The sequence below is a fragment of the Perca flavescens genome, chromosome 14 (genome assembly GCF_004354835.1).
Source record: "Perca flavescens isolate YP-PL-M2 chromosome 14, PFLA_1.0, whole genome shotgun sequence".
NCBI classification, from domain to species: domain Eukaryota; kingdom Metazoa; phylum Chordata; class Actinopteri; order Perciformes; family Percidae; genus Perca; species Perca flavescens.
Window position 1 is genome coordinate 24,104,944 of NC_041344.1, and position 15,104 is coordinate 24,120,047.

The following is a 15,104-nucleotide window of genomic DNA, read 5'->3' on the forward strand; positions in this document are numbered from 1 at the left end:
GCAAAAGAACAATAACAATGACTTTTACAATAAAGTTATGGAGGTCATGGAGGAAGTAAGCATTTTTACTTTAATTTCAAAATGGTTGTGTAATGGCAGCCATAACATTAATGAGCAGGTACTGAGGAGGAGAAGAATTAAGAGAAAGAGAGACAAGTTGGCTATTTTGGCCTTTTGTGGGGTTATGGCTGCAAATTCACTACAGAGGTCTTTGTGGATGCAGAGACGAAGCCAGGAGTGGTGGGACTGCGTTGTGAATAGCTTCACAGTCACAAATGTCGATGTAGATTGACCTAAAAGTCGCATCAAATCCGCCTTGGTTGTTCACACTGCGGCCACATTGAAAAAAATCTGACCTTCCACATTATGGAAGTGGTCTAAATCGGATTTGAAATAATCTGATCTGGGCAAGATTTAAGTGTACACACTACTTCTGAAGATGTCTGACCTGGTCACTTTACCCTTTACCCACTTTACTTTTAGCCACATTTGCCTGCAGTCTGAACGTAGAGTTAAAGTACAGCTGGGGCTGATGGATGGATAAAAAAATGTAAGGGATTACCAAGGCTGGTACAGTAGCCTACATCCTAACAAGGACATGAATGTGTGTGCCAAATGTCAATCCAAAATGTTTTGCCAATGCATCTAATAGTTGAGTTAGTCTGGGCCAAAGTAGTGGACTATCATACCAACTCTGCCATCCCCAGAGCCTGCTTGGTTTCTAGCATGGCTAAAAATATGAACTAAGAAAAAAACATGAGCATTCTATTGCAAATATGTTAAGCGCCATCTTTGTAGTCTTGGGGGGGGTTAATCATGCCCTGTCCCACTGCCCCGCTTTTTATGTAGTAGTAAGACAAAAGCATTTCTTGTGCCCAATCCGCTAGCATTATTCAGCATTTTTTTTTCTCCAATATTCCAGTTTTACTTATTTACAGTTATGTCTGGTCTTTGAATGAGGCTTTGTTTATTTCTCTGAAAATCCCCCATTCTGTCTAACACACACCCCAAGACAGAGCCCCACCTCCAGCTGCTTTCTTTTGCTGCTCCGCTTTATCTACACACATTACTCAATCATACAAATACTGCTTGGAGAGCAAGAAAAAGTGAGCCCCGGACCACTCTGTAACACAATACGTTAACAGCTCCCCCCCACTCCAAAGGGTGTCTCTTTCCTAAAACACTTCGCTTGGGTAATATTAGTAATATCATAACAAAACACATCATGCTGGACGGAGCCGGCAGAGAGGTGGCTCCAGAAGGAACCACAGGCTCTTCACACTCAAGGCTCCGGGAACGGGCCAGGGAAACACTTAGTGGCTAGTATATACTTTACACTCATTTAATCAAATTCTCCCAGAAGAGCAAAGCAAAAAGAACAAAACCGTGGGGGTAGGGGAGTAATTACTTCCACATTAAAACAACACCAAGCCTGCTGGCAATCACGGTGGGTCTACACTTAACAATACCCTTACGTAACTTAAACGATGAGTTTTTAAGAACTTTTTTTGTGTCAAAATCAGAGCCACAGAGGATTAGGCTCTTTGAAGAGCGGGGGAGGAGGGTGTGTTCTACACGGCTATTAAATCTCCCAATGGTGCTTTAATGGGAAGCCTTTGGTAATGAAATACAAGTTGAGCTGTTAAGTCTAGGCTTTGTTGTTTTGAGAGGAATGGTAGTTTTTCCCCTTGCAAAACTGTGGCTGTTTCACTGATGCTGAGGCTTCTGCACTGAGCTGGACATCCATGCATCATTTTGAAGGGGCTGCTTGTGTCCGTGCTTTACTCACTAATCTTTACACTTTCACATTCAAATGTTCAACTTTGAAAAGTGATAATATATTCTGTGAGAATCCAAAGCAACTTCTTTGTTTAGCAGTTTGGATAGAATGACACATCCCATGCAAACAAACCAGTAATGCACTGATTTAGCCCTGGCAATTTAGCCTAACCGTGTGTGCGTGTGTGTGTGTGTGTGTGTGTGTGTGTGTGTGTGTGTGTGTGTGTGTGTGTGTGTGTGTGTGTGTGTGTGTGTGTGTGTGTGTGTGTGTGTGTGTGTGTGTGTGTGTTTGACTCTACAAACTGGTGCATGGTCAGAGAGGTGGAAGAGGAGTTGGAGGAAGAGGTCAGGAAAACCACGGCACCCAAAAGTGAGGAGAACAAAGTGTCGCAGGGATCCAGGCCCCCGGCCGCAGGAATTCTGGGACAAGTGACCTATACTTTACGTGCAGCCCAGCAGCCAGCCATACACAGAGTTCTAGCATCACAACATAATAATACAGTAGGCTTTTTCTCAGAGAAGAGCACAAGTGGTTAAGACAAAAAGAGGGAAAGGCTGCTTTAACAAAAGAAAGACTGAGAAATGACTCAGGAAATTGTCAAACGCTTGCTAGCTTTGGCATTTTCCAATAATATAATAACATTCAACACCGACTTTTAGATCTGGACAGTCTGACGGGGCAAATTTGCAACAGTTCCGTTTCATCCCTATAATCCAAGCAAAATATCCAGTTGCCATTGCGCACAGTCTCCCTACTGATGTGAACTAAATTGCAAACACGGACGCAGGCTGTGCCATCTGTCTGTGTATAGGTTGTAATCATGAGCTTTTCTGTGCTGTGGGACATTTTTCATTTGTTTTGTGGCTTTTAAAGATGGGGCAGCAAAAGATCTATTTGGTCTGGAAAACCACTCTGCTGTTGAACACTGGTTTGCTGTCAGTGGTGTGTGCCAGCAGTGGAACTCCCTTCTCTCTGTGTCTCACTTTTATTTTCAGTTCAATCAACTATTTTTTTTTTGTGTGTGACTCACTCTTGTCAGTAAGGAGCGTGTTGCTGTTTTTTTTTTAAATTGCTTTAAACACTGAAATTCACTAAGAATGAACATCTCTATCATACACCCATGGTGACTCACCACAAAATTTGATCATCTGTGATTCTAGGCTTTTCACTGGGAACCAGAGCTTTCAGTGACTGCCACATGTATCTGGTTGCACTGCTGCCTTTGCACACCTGTCACTGTGACAGAGTGCAAAACATATTAAGAAATAAGAAAGGATTATTTAATTTGAGACAGGGATGTATTCTTATTTCTAGCCTCCTCAAACATAGAGGTCTAAGTGTCTAAGAGTCAGCTTCAAGGTCTCTTGGAGCTGGTGGAGATCCAGCATCTTTCTCAATGGCTCTTCAACAGAGCATATGTATGCCAGCATGGGATTAATTCCGCATATTTAGTCCAAAACAAATTCAATCCATGTGTAATGTTGCTGTGGGCTTTGAAGGAAACATTTGCAACCTTGTTTCAGTCCTCAGGCTGGAGAACCAATCAGTTGGGCTTGCATGTGTTCTCAAAATAGCCTCTGAATGGTGGGTATGGAAGTTTATTTGCAGTAGGCTTGAAGTGTAAAACAACCTGATGTAGCCCTGATTTAAACCTATGTATTCAAAAGAATGTGTATTTGAATCTAAACAATAAAACTATTTATAAGGCTTAAGTTTTTATTAAGATTTATGGTTGTTCTTAAGTTCTTTTGTGATCTTACATTGCTTTATTATGTGATATATCCTTGTAAAAAAACAATATTGGCAATATAGGCTATCACACATAATGCTACCTAAGTTAAGTCTAGTATGAGTTGTTTACCAAGCTGGTAATCCTACCTTGTGTGGAGCTCTGAGGAGCCGGTGGACGCCTGCTAACTGGTTGATGAGTGGGACATCCTCCCTGAAGGTGTACAGCGGGGGTCTAGTCGGTTCTGGGAAATTTGTGCTGTTGAACGGATCGGTGTCATCTAAAAACTGAACCCTGCAGACAAGCGTGGCCATGGTGCATCCATGCAAGTATCTCCTCTGAGGGGACAGCCCGGTTTAATGTGAGCTGTAGCAGCTATGGCTCGGCTCGCTGGGCGCTCCTCTCCTGCTGGTAACGACAACAAACCCGGGTCGCCAAGTGCGCTCCGGTGCGCAGCCTGTCCTCCCGCAGGACAGAGGTAGGAGAGAGTGGGTGGGGGGGAGGGTGTGCTGGAAGCCGAAAAGGCGGCACTAAGGAACCGGTCAAGTACCTTGTCTCGCGTTCTTGCTGTGGCTGTGCTCGCCCTCAGCTTTGTTGGTGTGTTACTCTCGGAGAGGCAGGTGGCCAGTGATAATGCGGAGGCAGCAGGCGGACTCCAGACTCCAGCTTGGGACAGTCGCTCTGCTGTCTGTCTGAGTCCCACTAACCCCCCCTCTGCCTCATCACTCCCTCCTCCCCCCTCCCTTCAGATCACTGTCTCCGATTTAGCAGAGGCTTCCTAAATGAAAATGAACTGCACCAGATAGATAGATAGATAGATAGATAGATAGATAGATAGATAGATAGATAGATAGATAGGCCTACTTTATTCATCTCCTAGGGCAAATTCGTATTTAAATGTAATTGTAATGAATTAATAAAATATGAACATATTTTATAGGCTATATAGTAGGTCTATATAGGCTACATGTCAAATAACTGCAGTAAGAACATTAGAGAAAAGGCACAATCATTAGCCTAATATATCTAGAGTAATAAATACAATAAACAGAGTAAATTAAATATATTCATAATGCTGCATAAGCTTTAAAGTGCTCATATTATGCTTTTTGGCTTTTCCCCTTTCCTTTATTGTGTTATATTGTTGTGCACATTATAGGTTTACAAAGTGAAAAAGCCCAAAGTCCACCCCAAAGGGAATTACCATCTTCCAGAGAAAACACTGTTCACAAACTGCTCCAAACAGCTCTATTGTAGTCCAGCCTTTACTTCAGAGACAAACATGCGTCACTTTGTAACACACGTTATAATGCTCGCCTAGCTGCTAGCATGGCCCGTCCTCACTCTGCTTCTGACTGGCTAGTAGTCCTTACCTAGCTACTGCGCATGTGCGACTCCCAACAAAGATGGAACAGAAGTGAGATGTCTCACTCTGTAATTAAAACAGAAAGCTCAACACACAGAGTGAAAAGAGGAGCTGCAGCAGTGCCGTACAACAAAAAATATGGTGTTTTTTGAAAATTAAACCATGTAACCCTATTCTGATATAACCTCTAAATACAATTATGAACCTGAAAATTAGCATAATAGGAGCACTTTTTTTTACTTTGTTGAATGTTATTGCGCTATTAAATAGCCTAAATAACCTTCTAAAACAATGTGGTCAAAGATCATCTAAAAAGCACAAGTTGGGTGTAACAGATACACTACAAGTCCAGATCAGAGTAATCCTGTCATGAATATTTCCTGTTAAGAGTTTTGTTACAAGTTAAAGTGCAGTCTTGACCAATGCTGACCTCATGTGGCAACAACATTTAAATACAGCTGATTCCAAAAATTCTACAAACTCAGACCAACTAATGTACTTTTTCTACAGGAGGCCCTATATTAAACCAATTGTCGAATACTGCAGTTGAACTACGAGTTCCTACAGTATAGCAATACTGGAACAATAAACTGACTGCATGCCACAGACACTGTCAATTTCTCCAAACTTAAACACACTGGTTTAGTTTTAGTAGATGTAATGAGAAGAGTGAGAGCTCTTTAAATTTCCTTTTACTCTGAGGTGTTACAGTATATACTGTAGGCCTTAGTCTGGTAGAGTGGGTCACCCACTAATCGCAAGGTTGGGGGTTCGATCCCCAGCTCCCCCTGTCCACATGTGTCCTTCAGCACGACACCGAACCCTGACTGCTTCCCATGGTCGGGCCAGTGTCTTGCATGGGCGTAGCTTGCTGCCATCGGCGTGTATGTGACTGTGAGAATGAAAGGCAAATTGTAAAGTCCTTTGTAAACGCCGTCAATTAACAATTACTACATTACTTTTTTAGGCCCTTTGTCTGTGCACCTGGAAACATTATCTGTGTAAAGCAAAGATCTTCAACAGGGGGTCCGGGACCCTCAGGGGGGTCCTCATAATTACTGCAGGGGGCCTTAACTTATTTTTATAATTTTTTTTTCAAAAGTTCTGAAAATATAAATAAACATGAATCCAACATATTATTAGCAAAGATAAATCGACCTATTTGTGATTTGTTTTTAGACAACATTGATGATGGGCTTATTGTCCTGTAGGTAAGGTAACCACTAAGGTAGCCATCCACAGATACAGATAAACTTAAGGATTAACTGTGCTAAATGTATATTTAACTAAAACACAATGTATACATCTATGTCATTAAACTACTAAGGGAACTACCAGTGGAGATCCCCTCTTTGTTACCACTGGAGGGCAGAAAGCCACTTCTTTTAACACTGATAAAGGGAAAACACAGCACATATTATTATAAATAATGTGCATCTTAAGTTAATGACTGGTTATAAAGATAAGAACAAAGTACAAAACGTTCCTCGAACACCCTGACAACCGCTCACTGTGCTCTCTTATCTGTAGCTCGGTCACATTCTCCAGCCTTCGTTAATCTAAATATAGGCTGGTAATTCCTATCCATAAATCATCAACTCAAATGAGTTTATCAATATGAATCAGCTGAGTCATACCTGTGACATGGCAGAGATAGTATATTTAATACTTGCCATCAAAATTCAAACCAAACTTCCCTGTTATACCACAGATCCCGGGTGTTAAGGGTTCAATGAATGATAACAACACATTTGTTGACTATCATAATTATTACCGATGGTTACCAAACAACTGACATGAAAGGACATTTATAGGGAACACAGTGATGTGATAACACAGTAGTTCTGAAACTACTGTAAAAGACACTTTTTCATGTTACTCGTCTACTAATTTCCCAGGGAAATGATTTACTCTTTGGCTTTGCACCAAGAGAGCTCCAGGGAGAACTACTACTTGTCAATTTACCCCATAGAGCGTAAACGCTCACATTTAGCCTCATAAGAGAATGCCAATGATGGTCGTTCAGATTTAATCTATAAGTATCCAGGAGCTACTGCTTGTAGTTTCTCACAGAAGAAAAGCAGGAATATCAGCAAAAAAATGCATGTGTAATGCATGCCTTTACCCTTGCACACCCAATGGACACCTAAATGAGTACTTATCAAGTTTTAGTTTTTCCTAAAGATTAGGGCTGGGCGATATGGAGAAAATCTAATATCATGATATTTTTACCAAATACCTCGATATCGATACCACAACAATATTGTAGTGTTGACTAATGGTGCTTTCACAAAATATTTACACCATGAGAATTTTGATAAATAATCCTAAGTAATGTGGATATAATGACTAAGTGGGTAAAGGCAAATAATACAACAGTTACAACAGTCTGGTAAGTTCAGAAAATGACATCACTTTACAGTAATGCAGCCTTTAAAACCAGGAAAAGACAACACTTATGCCATATTACGATATCCAAAATCTAAGACAATATTTAGTTTCATATCACGATATCCATATAATATCGATATATTGCCCAGCGCTATGTGAGAGCAAATGATTCCAGCTGACTCCTGTTCTCTTGTCTGTAATCTCACATTTTCAGTAGGTTCTTAAAACTTCTCAATGGGTTGCTTATTAACAGTTCCTGATGCACATTTACCCTCAGGTTGGATACAAGTCCACTAAATTGGTTCTTCCAAACCCTGGACTTGCTTGAAGATTGGATCCCCTCTCATGAGGACCTGGAGTGGATGGAGGAGGAGGAGGCAGGAGACAGGCCCAAATGGGACAACAAAGCCCAGTATCTGCTCACCTGCGTGGGCTTCTGTGTGGGACTTGGCAACGTTTGGAGGTTCCATTACCTGTCGAAGCTCAGGAGGAGGTAGGCTATGTGAAATTAATGGAAGAAAAAAAGCATTATAATGCAAGTTTAAGAATTCTATATGGAAATATAATTGTAATTGAATAATCTTATTCAGCATTAAATTAAATGCTTTGTGTTCTCCGTGAACCATCACCTTATCGTGGTGGAGAGGTTTGTGTGTCTCTGTGAACCTGAGGGCTGTGTTGTCTGGAGCTTTGTGCTCCTGGTAGGGTCTCCCAAGTCAAAGTGGTCTCAGGTGAGGGGCCAGACAAAGAATGGTTCAAAAACCCCAATGAATAAGCAAGGTAGAGATGGAGTGACCCTGCCCGGAGGAAGCCCGGGGCCCCCGTCTGGAGCCAGGCCCAGATGGCGGGCTCGTCGGCGAGCGCCTGGTGGCCGGGTTTGCCACGGAGCCCGGCCGGGCACAGCCCAAACAAGCTACGTGGCTCCCATCTCTCCAGCCCATGGGCCCACCACCTGTGGGAGGAACCGTTGGGGTCGGGTGCGATGCCACATGGGTGGCAGTGAAGGTCAGGGGCCTCGACGGACCAGACCCGGGCGGCAGACGCTGGCTCTGGGGACGTGGAACGTCACCTCTCTGTGGGGAAAGAGCCGGAACTGGTGCGGGAGGTGGAGCGCCACCGTTAGATCTGGTGGGGTTTACCTCACGCACAGTCTTGGTTCTGGAACCATACTCCTGGATAGGGGTTGGACTCTTTTCTTCTCCGGAGTTTCCCAGGGTGTGAGGCTCCGGGCGGGTGTGGGGATACTCACAAGCCCCGGCTGAGCGCCGCTGTGTTGGAGTTTACCCAGGTGGGACGAGAGGGTCGCCTCCCCACGCCTGCGGGTTGTGGGGGGAAAATCTGACTGTTGTTTGTGCATATGCACCAAACAGGAGTTCGGAGTATTCGGCCTTCTTGAGACCTTGACTGGAGTCCTGCATGGGGCTCCAGTGGGGACTCCATTGTTCTGCTGGGGACTTCAACGCACACGTGGGCAATGATGGAGACACCTGAGAGGCGTGATTGGGAGGAACGGCCTCCCTGATCTAAACCAGAGTGGTTGTTTGTTGTTGGACTTCTGTGCTAGTCATGGATTGTCTATACTTAACACCATGTTCGAACATAGGGATGCTCATAAGTGTACCTGGTACCAGAGCACCCTAGGTCAAGGTCAATGATCGATTTCATAATCGTTTCATCTGATCTGAGGCCGCATGTTTTGGACACGGGTAAAGAGAGGGGCAGAGCTGTCAACCGATCACCATCTGGTGGTGAGTTGGGTCAGGGGGTGGGGAAGACTCTGGACAGACCTGGTAAGCCCAAACGTGTAGTGCGGGTAAATTGGGAACGTCTGGAGGAGGCCCCTGTCCGACAGACTGTCAACTCACACCTCCGGCGTTTTTTTTTTTCTTGCATCCCTGTGGAGGCTGGGGGCATTGAACCCGAATGGACAATGTTCAAAGTTTCCATTGCTGAAGCTGCGGCGAGGAGCTGTGGTCTTAGGGTCTTAGGTGCCTCAAGGGGCGGTAACCCACGAACACCGTGGTGGACACCGGTGGTCAGGGAAGCCGTCCGACTGAAGAAGGAGTCATTCCGGGATATGTTATCCCGGAGGACTCCGGAGGCAGTTGCAGGGTACCGAAGGGCCCGAAGGGCTGCAGCCTCTGCCGTGAAAGAGGCAAAGCAGCGGGTGTGGGAGAAGTTTGGAGAAGACATGGAGAAGGACTTTCGGTCGGCACCAAAGTGCTTCTGGAAAACTGTTCGCCACCTCAGGAGGGGGAAGCGGGGAACCATCCAAGCTGTGTACAGTAAGGATGGGACACTGTTGACCTCAACTGAGGAGGTAATAGGGCGGTGGAAGGAGCACTTTGAGGAACTCCTGAATCCGACTAATACGCCCTCTATGTTAGAGGCAGAGCTGGAGGATAACGGGGGATTGTCGTCGATTTCCCAGGCGGAAGTCACTGATGTAGTCAAACAACTCCACAGTGGCAAAGCCCCTGGGATTGATGAGATCCGTCCAGAAATGCTCAAGGCTCTGGTTGTGGAGGGGCTGTCCTGGTTGACACGCCTCTTCAACATTGCGTGGAAGTCTGGGACGGTGCCAAAGGAGTGGCAGACTGGGGTGGTGGTTCCCCTTTTTAAAAAGGGGGACCAGAGGGTGTTTGCCAATTACAGGGGTATCACACTTCTCAGCCTCCCTGGTAAAGTCTACTCCAAGGTGCTGGAAAGGAGGGTTCGGCCGATAGTCGAACCTCGGGTTGAGGAGGAACAATGCGGATTCTGTCCTGGTCGTGGAACAACGGACCAGCTCTTCACGCTCGCAAGGATCCTGGAGGGAGCCTGGGAGTATGCCCAACCGGTCTACATGTGTTTTGTGGATTTGGAGAAGGCGTATGACCGGGTCCCCCGGGAGATACTGTGGGAGGTGCTGCGGGAATATGGGGTGAGGGGGTCTCTACTCAGGGCCATCCCATCTCTGTATGACCAAAGTGAGAGCTGTGTCCGGGTTTTCGGAAGTAAGTCGGACTCGTTTCAGGTGAGGGTTGGCCTCCGCCAGGGCTGCGCTTTGTCACCAATCCTGTTTGTAATATTTATGGACAGGATATCGAGGCGTAGTCGGGGTGGGGAGGGGTTGCAGTTTGGTGGGCTGGGGATCTCATCGCTGCTCTTTGCAGATGATGTGGTCCTGATGGCATCATCGGCCTGCGACCTTCAGCACTCACTGGATCGGTTCGCAACCGAGTGTGAAGCGGTTGGGATGAGGATCAGCACCTCTAAATCGGAGGCCATGGTTCTCAGCAGAAAACCGATGGAATGCCTTCTCCAGGTAGGGAATGAGTCCTTACCCCAAGTGAAGGAGTTCAAGTACCTTGGGGTTTTGTTCGCGAGTGAGGGGACAATGGAGCGGGAGATTGGTCGGAGAATCGGCGCAGCGGGTGCGGTATTGCATTCAATCTATCGCACCGTTAGGACGAAAAAGAGAGCTTAGCCAGAAGGCAAAGCTCTCGATCTACCGGTCAGTTTTCGTTCCTACCCTCACTTATGGTCATGAAGGCTGGGTCATGACCGAAAGAACGAGATCCAGGGTACAAGCGGCCAAAATGGGTTTCCTGAGGAGGGTGGCTGGCGTCTCCCTTAGAGATAGGGTGAGAAGCTCAGTCATCCGTGAGTTGCTCGGAGTAGAGCTGCTGCTCCTTTGCGTCGAAAGGAGCCAGTTGAGGTGGTTCGGGCATCTGGTAAGGATGCCCCTGGGCGCTCCCCCTAGGGAGGTGTTCCAGGCACGCCCAGCTGGGAGGAGGCCTCGGGAAGACCCAGGACTAGGTGGAGGGATTATATCTCCAACCTGGCCTGGGAACGCCGGGATCCCCAGTCGGAGCTGGTTAATGTTGCTCGGGAAAGGGAAGTTTGGGGTCCCCTGCTGGAGCTGCTCCCCCCGCGACCCGACACCGGATAAGCGGACGAAGATGGATGGATGGATGGATGGCTTTGATTCTGAACATTTAGGCTGTTGAATACACACATTATAATGGTTTGTATGTATAAGTGTTAATTGGTCAGTCCTAAAATATAAATAACATGCAAGTTTTGTTAGCATCCCTTGTGTTCATAATTCACACAACGTCTTGAGTTAGATGTATATAGTTTTTGTTAAGGACACCGGATTCTGGTGTGAGTTGAAGGATATAAAAACTAAAGAAATACGTATTGAGCAAACATACTCCATTATCCAAAGTGGCACCAATAAAATAAAACCACAATGCATCATTATGATCTTTATATGTGCACTTAAAGTGATTCAGGTTAAATATTAACTCGTAGAGGTGAATGAATGCTGTATAAAGCTAGAATGTCCATTTTACAGCAAAGAACCACTGATGTGTTGAACCAATGTACATGGTCATTTATGAGCTTGGAAGTTTGAAAATACCAGTGTGAGTGGAGAGAAGAAATAATGAATATTGAAGAACCCGGCTTTGAGGCTTTGAACCCTTGGCTGAGGGGGGTTATTATATATGAACATAAACCTGACCATGGCTGAGGTGTTGTCTGAGAGGTGCTCACATATCACCATCACTTATCAGACAAACCAGCATGGCTCAAGTTAGCAAACACTAACTTAACAGCCAGAGCAGCACAGATCAAGTCAAGTACAACTTTATTTGTCCCCAGATGGGCAATTGGCTTCGCAGCAGTGACACCTACACAAGATCAATACAAATACAACAATAAAAAGCAAAAAAATAAAAAAATAAATATGTGTTGCCCGTTTACAAACTTTACCTTTTTCATGAACATGTACCATCAATTCCAAGTATTCATTTTACATTTGCGTTTGCATGAACTAGGGTAGACACTCCATATTCATGCGCCATCTTGAAATATGTTAGCCGATAAGGGACATACAGGACGTACTGCTCCGCCTTTCGTGTTTTCGCTGTCACATGATAAACTCACAGGTGCTGCTAATGCTGCTAATGGGTATTGTAGCTACCCGGTCCCCGGCAAGTTTGAAGAAGGAAACATGGAGGACCACACGTATTCAAAATCCAAATTTCAGGAACAGGAGTCTTCTTCATCGCCCAGAAAAAGAAAAAAGATATTGAAAAGAGCAAGAGACCGGCTTTTTGAAGTGTGAAGGCTACCGTAGCTGTAATGTGTACGTTGAACTGCGTGGCGCGAGAGAGTTGATTGCGATATATGATCTCAATGCTAGATGGGAGAAATTCCTACACATTGGACATTTAAAAAAAGTCATATTTACCAAGTGTTGTTGGTGGTCAAGCTGATATTACCTTATCCTATTTGAGTTTAACAGTGAGATGGCTGAGGGTATGACGGAGTATTTATATATGTTGGTTTTGACTAGTGGGAACCAGAAGGCAGGGCCTGAAACTCTAGGTGGAGAGGGTGGGTTCTGTCAGACAGAATGGATTCTGCTTCCTTTACCAACTGTTAAAAAAAAACAGTATATGAAACCAGTATAACAACGTTACATATGGGAATAACATTGTAATATGTTACTATAAGTACATCAAATAAATCATCTGCAACATTTCCGAAACATTTTTCGTAAAACTAAATCTGTTTTGAACATCCTAATATCAACTAATTAAAACAAGACAAATAATCCACAGCCATGCTCCCAACTCTGTGAGGTTAGTTAAGGACAGCTGTACTTTGAACTGTATGCTAACGTCAGCATGCTAACATGCTCACAATGACAATGCTTAACATGCTGATGCTTAGTAGGTATAATGTTTACCGTGGTCACCGTGTAGTATGTTAGAATACTAAACATTTGCTAATTAGCACTCAACACAAAGTACAGATGAGGCTGATGGGAATGTTAACACATTAAAATGTTGACCTGATGATGGTGGAAGATAAAAAAAAAAAAAAAAAAAAAGTGAAAGTGAATGCAATTCGTCCTGTGGAGGACGTTTCTTTTTATCTTGAACTTACTGTAAACCCTCAAGGAAATGCTGAGATGAGCGGAAAACCTTTCAGAGGTGGATATCTGTTTTCCCAGCTATCTCTGTGACACTGAAGTCAAGCCAGGGGAGTCTACATATTACTCTTGAGTGGTTGACATTTAACTTGTATTACCACCGAGAGACACGAGTAACAATCTGTAGTGGAATTTAACAGCTCCTAGGCCACAATATTTCAACAACTCTACCTCAAGAATTTAAAATAATTATTCATAATGATCATAATTTGATGTGTGATTCAGATTTTTCACTTCAGCCGTTTTAGATGTCTGCTATCTAAAAGGAAATCCTGACAGCAACTGAACTTTCAGCCCTGAGCCTACTTTATCAGCCGTGATGTGCTTATTTCATGCTGTGAGGCAGAAATTCTAGACCAATTTCATGTATTGACATGTTGTAAAGAATATCTAACGTTGCAACAATCACACATAGTTGCAGTAAACAAGGTGCTTCTATCCATCCAGTTGTCCAAGCTTATGTACCTTTGTCCCCAGGTGCTTTTATGATCCCTTTTCTTATCCTGCTCCTCCTGGAGGGGATCCCACTGTTGCACCTGGATTTTGCAATCGGCCAATGGCCTAAAAGGGCTGTGTGGGGGTTTGGGCTGCAATTAACCCTTACTTGACTGCAGTTGGTGAGCGGAAGAGTGAATATTAGTCCACTATGAAATTCATTAATTGAAAGTCAAAATGTTGGATGCACTTGTCTTATCCAGCTGTCATCATTATGGTTATTGTTAGTAATCCTCATGTATGCTTTGCACTACTATGGAAGTCCATTAATACCTACAGTGTTAAAGTCTGTATTTCTGTGCTGCAAAATGTAACACTGTTGCATTTCCCCTTCCGTTACAGGTATTGCGTCCATGAATGTCTCATTCATTCTTAGTGGGCTTACTACAACACCATCATGGCCTGGGTGATGTGGTACTTCTTCAACTCGTTTCCAGAGCCCGCTGCCATGGAGCCAGTACATACTTTGATTATGTTGGTCATCGTTGCGTTTTACTTTTTCACCAAATTCAGCACCAAACTGATATACAACATCTGGAATCCAAGCTTGGTATGTTTACCAACTGTTGTTAGCTTCAACCCTTCGAATTATCATATACAGTCGTGCTCATAAGTTTACATACCAATGCTAAAATTGACTAAAAAGAGGAATAAAAAAAATCATCTTTTGGAAATTGATCTTAATGCCTTAATTAAAAAAATGAGGAAAAATCTGACCGTTTAAGGACACCAATTTTTTTGTGAATGAATAATGTATTGTAAATAAATAAATGTTCTTCCTTAAAATACAGGGGGCATAAGTATACATAACCCTATGTTATATGTCCCATAGAGGAAGGGAGATTTTTATTTTTAAAGGCCAGTTATTTCATGGATCCAGGATACTATTCATCCTGATAAAGTTCCCTTGGCCTTTGGAATTAAAATAGCCCCACATCATCACATACCCTTCACCATAGCTAGAGCTTGGCATGGTTTAATTTCAGTTAGCCTAATAGCTGGTTTGATTTGCATTGAGAGATGATTTTATGGAAAGTACCCCATGCCAATCTCTAGGTATATGGGTATGTGATGATGTGGGGCTATTTTAATTCCAATTTATTCCTCTTTTTAGTCAACTTTAGCATGGGTATGTAAACTTATGAGCACGACTGTATATACTGTATATCATTTTGAAATCTTTTTCTTGTCTTGTTTACAGGAAAACTTCCGGGTGTTGGAGACATTACCCTATCCCAGCTGGGTCTACATTATTATCTTCGTTTTGGCTGGACGTCCCAGCCTTTTGATCCCAGGATTTTACTTTGTACATATGGTTCCATAGATGCTGCTGCAAAAAAATCCATCAATAAAC

The 15,104-nt window shown here is 43.8% G+C and overlaps 2 protein-coding genes across 3 annotated transcripts in view; one reads left to right on the plus strand and one right to left on the minus strand.

Moving 5' to 3' along the window:
- fhod3a (formin homology 2 domain containing 3a) overlaps nucleotides 1–4,200 on the minus strand; it is a 67,535-nt gene extending 63,335 nt beyond the window's left edge. The window contains exon 1 of one of the 2 annotated variants that reach the window (XM_028597981.1): nucleotides 3,659–4,200. In XM_028597981.1, the coding sequence (XP_028453782.1) occupies nucleotides 3,659–3,823 (165 nt within the window). In that variant the 5' untranslated portion in view covers nucleotides 3,824–4,200. The remainder of the gene's footprint in view (nucleotides 1–3,658) is intronic. The other variant, XM_028597982.1, reaches the window with a different exon arrangement.
- LOC114568385 (sodium-dependent acetylcholine transporter-like) lies at nucleotides 3,753–15,021 on the plus strand. The gene is made up of 4 exons (XM_028597986.1): nucleotides 3,753–3,987; nucleotides 7,544–7,759; nucleotides 14,093–14,300; nucleotides 14,952–15,021. The coding sequence occupies exons 1-3, from the start codon at nucleotides 3,887–3,889 to the stop codon at nucleotides 14,124–14,126; spliced, it is 351 nt and encodes a 116-aa protein (XP_028453787.1). The 5' UTR covers nucleotides 3,753–3,886; the 3' UTR covers nucleotides 14,127–14,300; nucleotides 14,952–15,021.
- Nucleotides 15,022–15,104: the final 83 nt, after the last annotated feature.

Coding starts and splice junctions, on each gene's coding strand:
- LOC114568385 (XM_028597986.1), top strand. CDS start 3,887: ATGGCTCGGCTCGCTGGGCGCTCCTCTCCTGCTGGTAACGACAACAAA. Junction 3,988..7,543: donor TGTCCTCCCGCAGGACAGAG/GTAGGAGAGAGT, acceptor ATTTACCCTCAG/GTTGGATACAAGTCCACTAA. Junction 7,760..14,092: donor CTGTCGAAGCTCAGGAGGAG/GTAGGCTATGTG, acceptor CTTCCGTTACAG/GTATTGCGTCCATGAATGTC.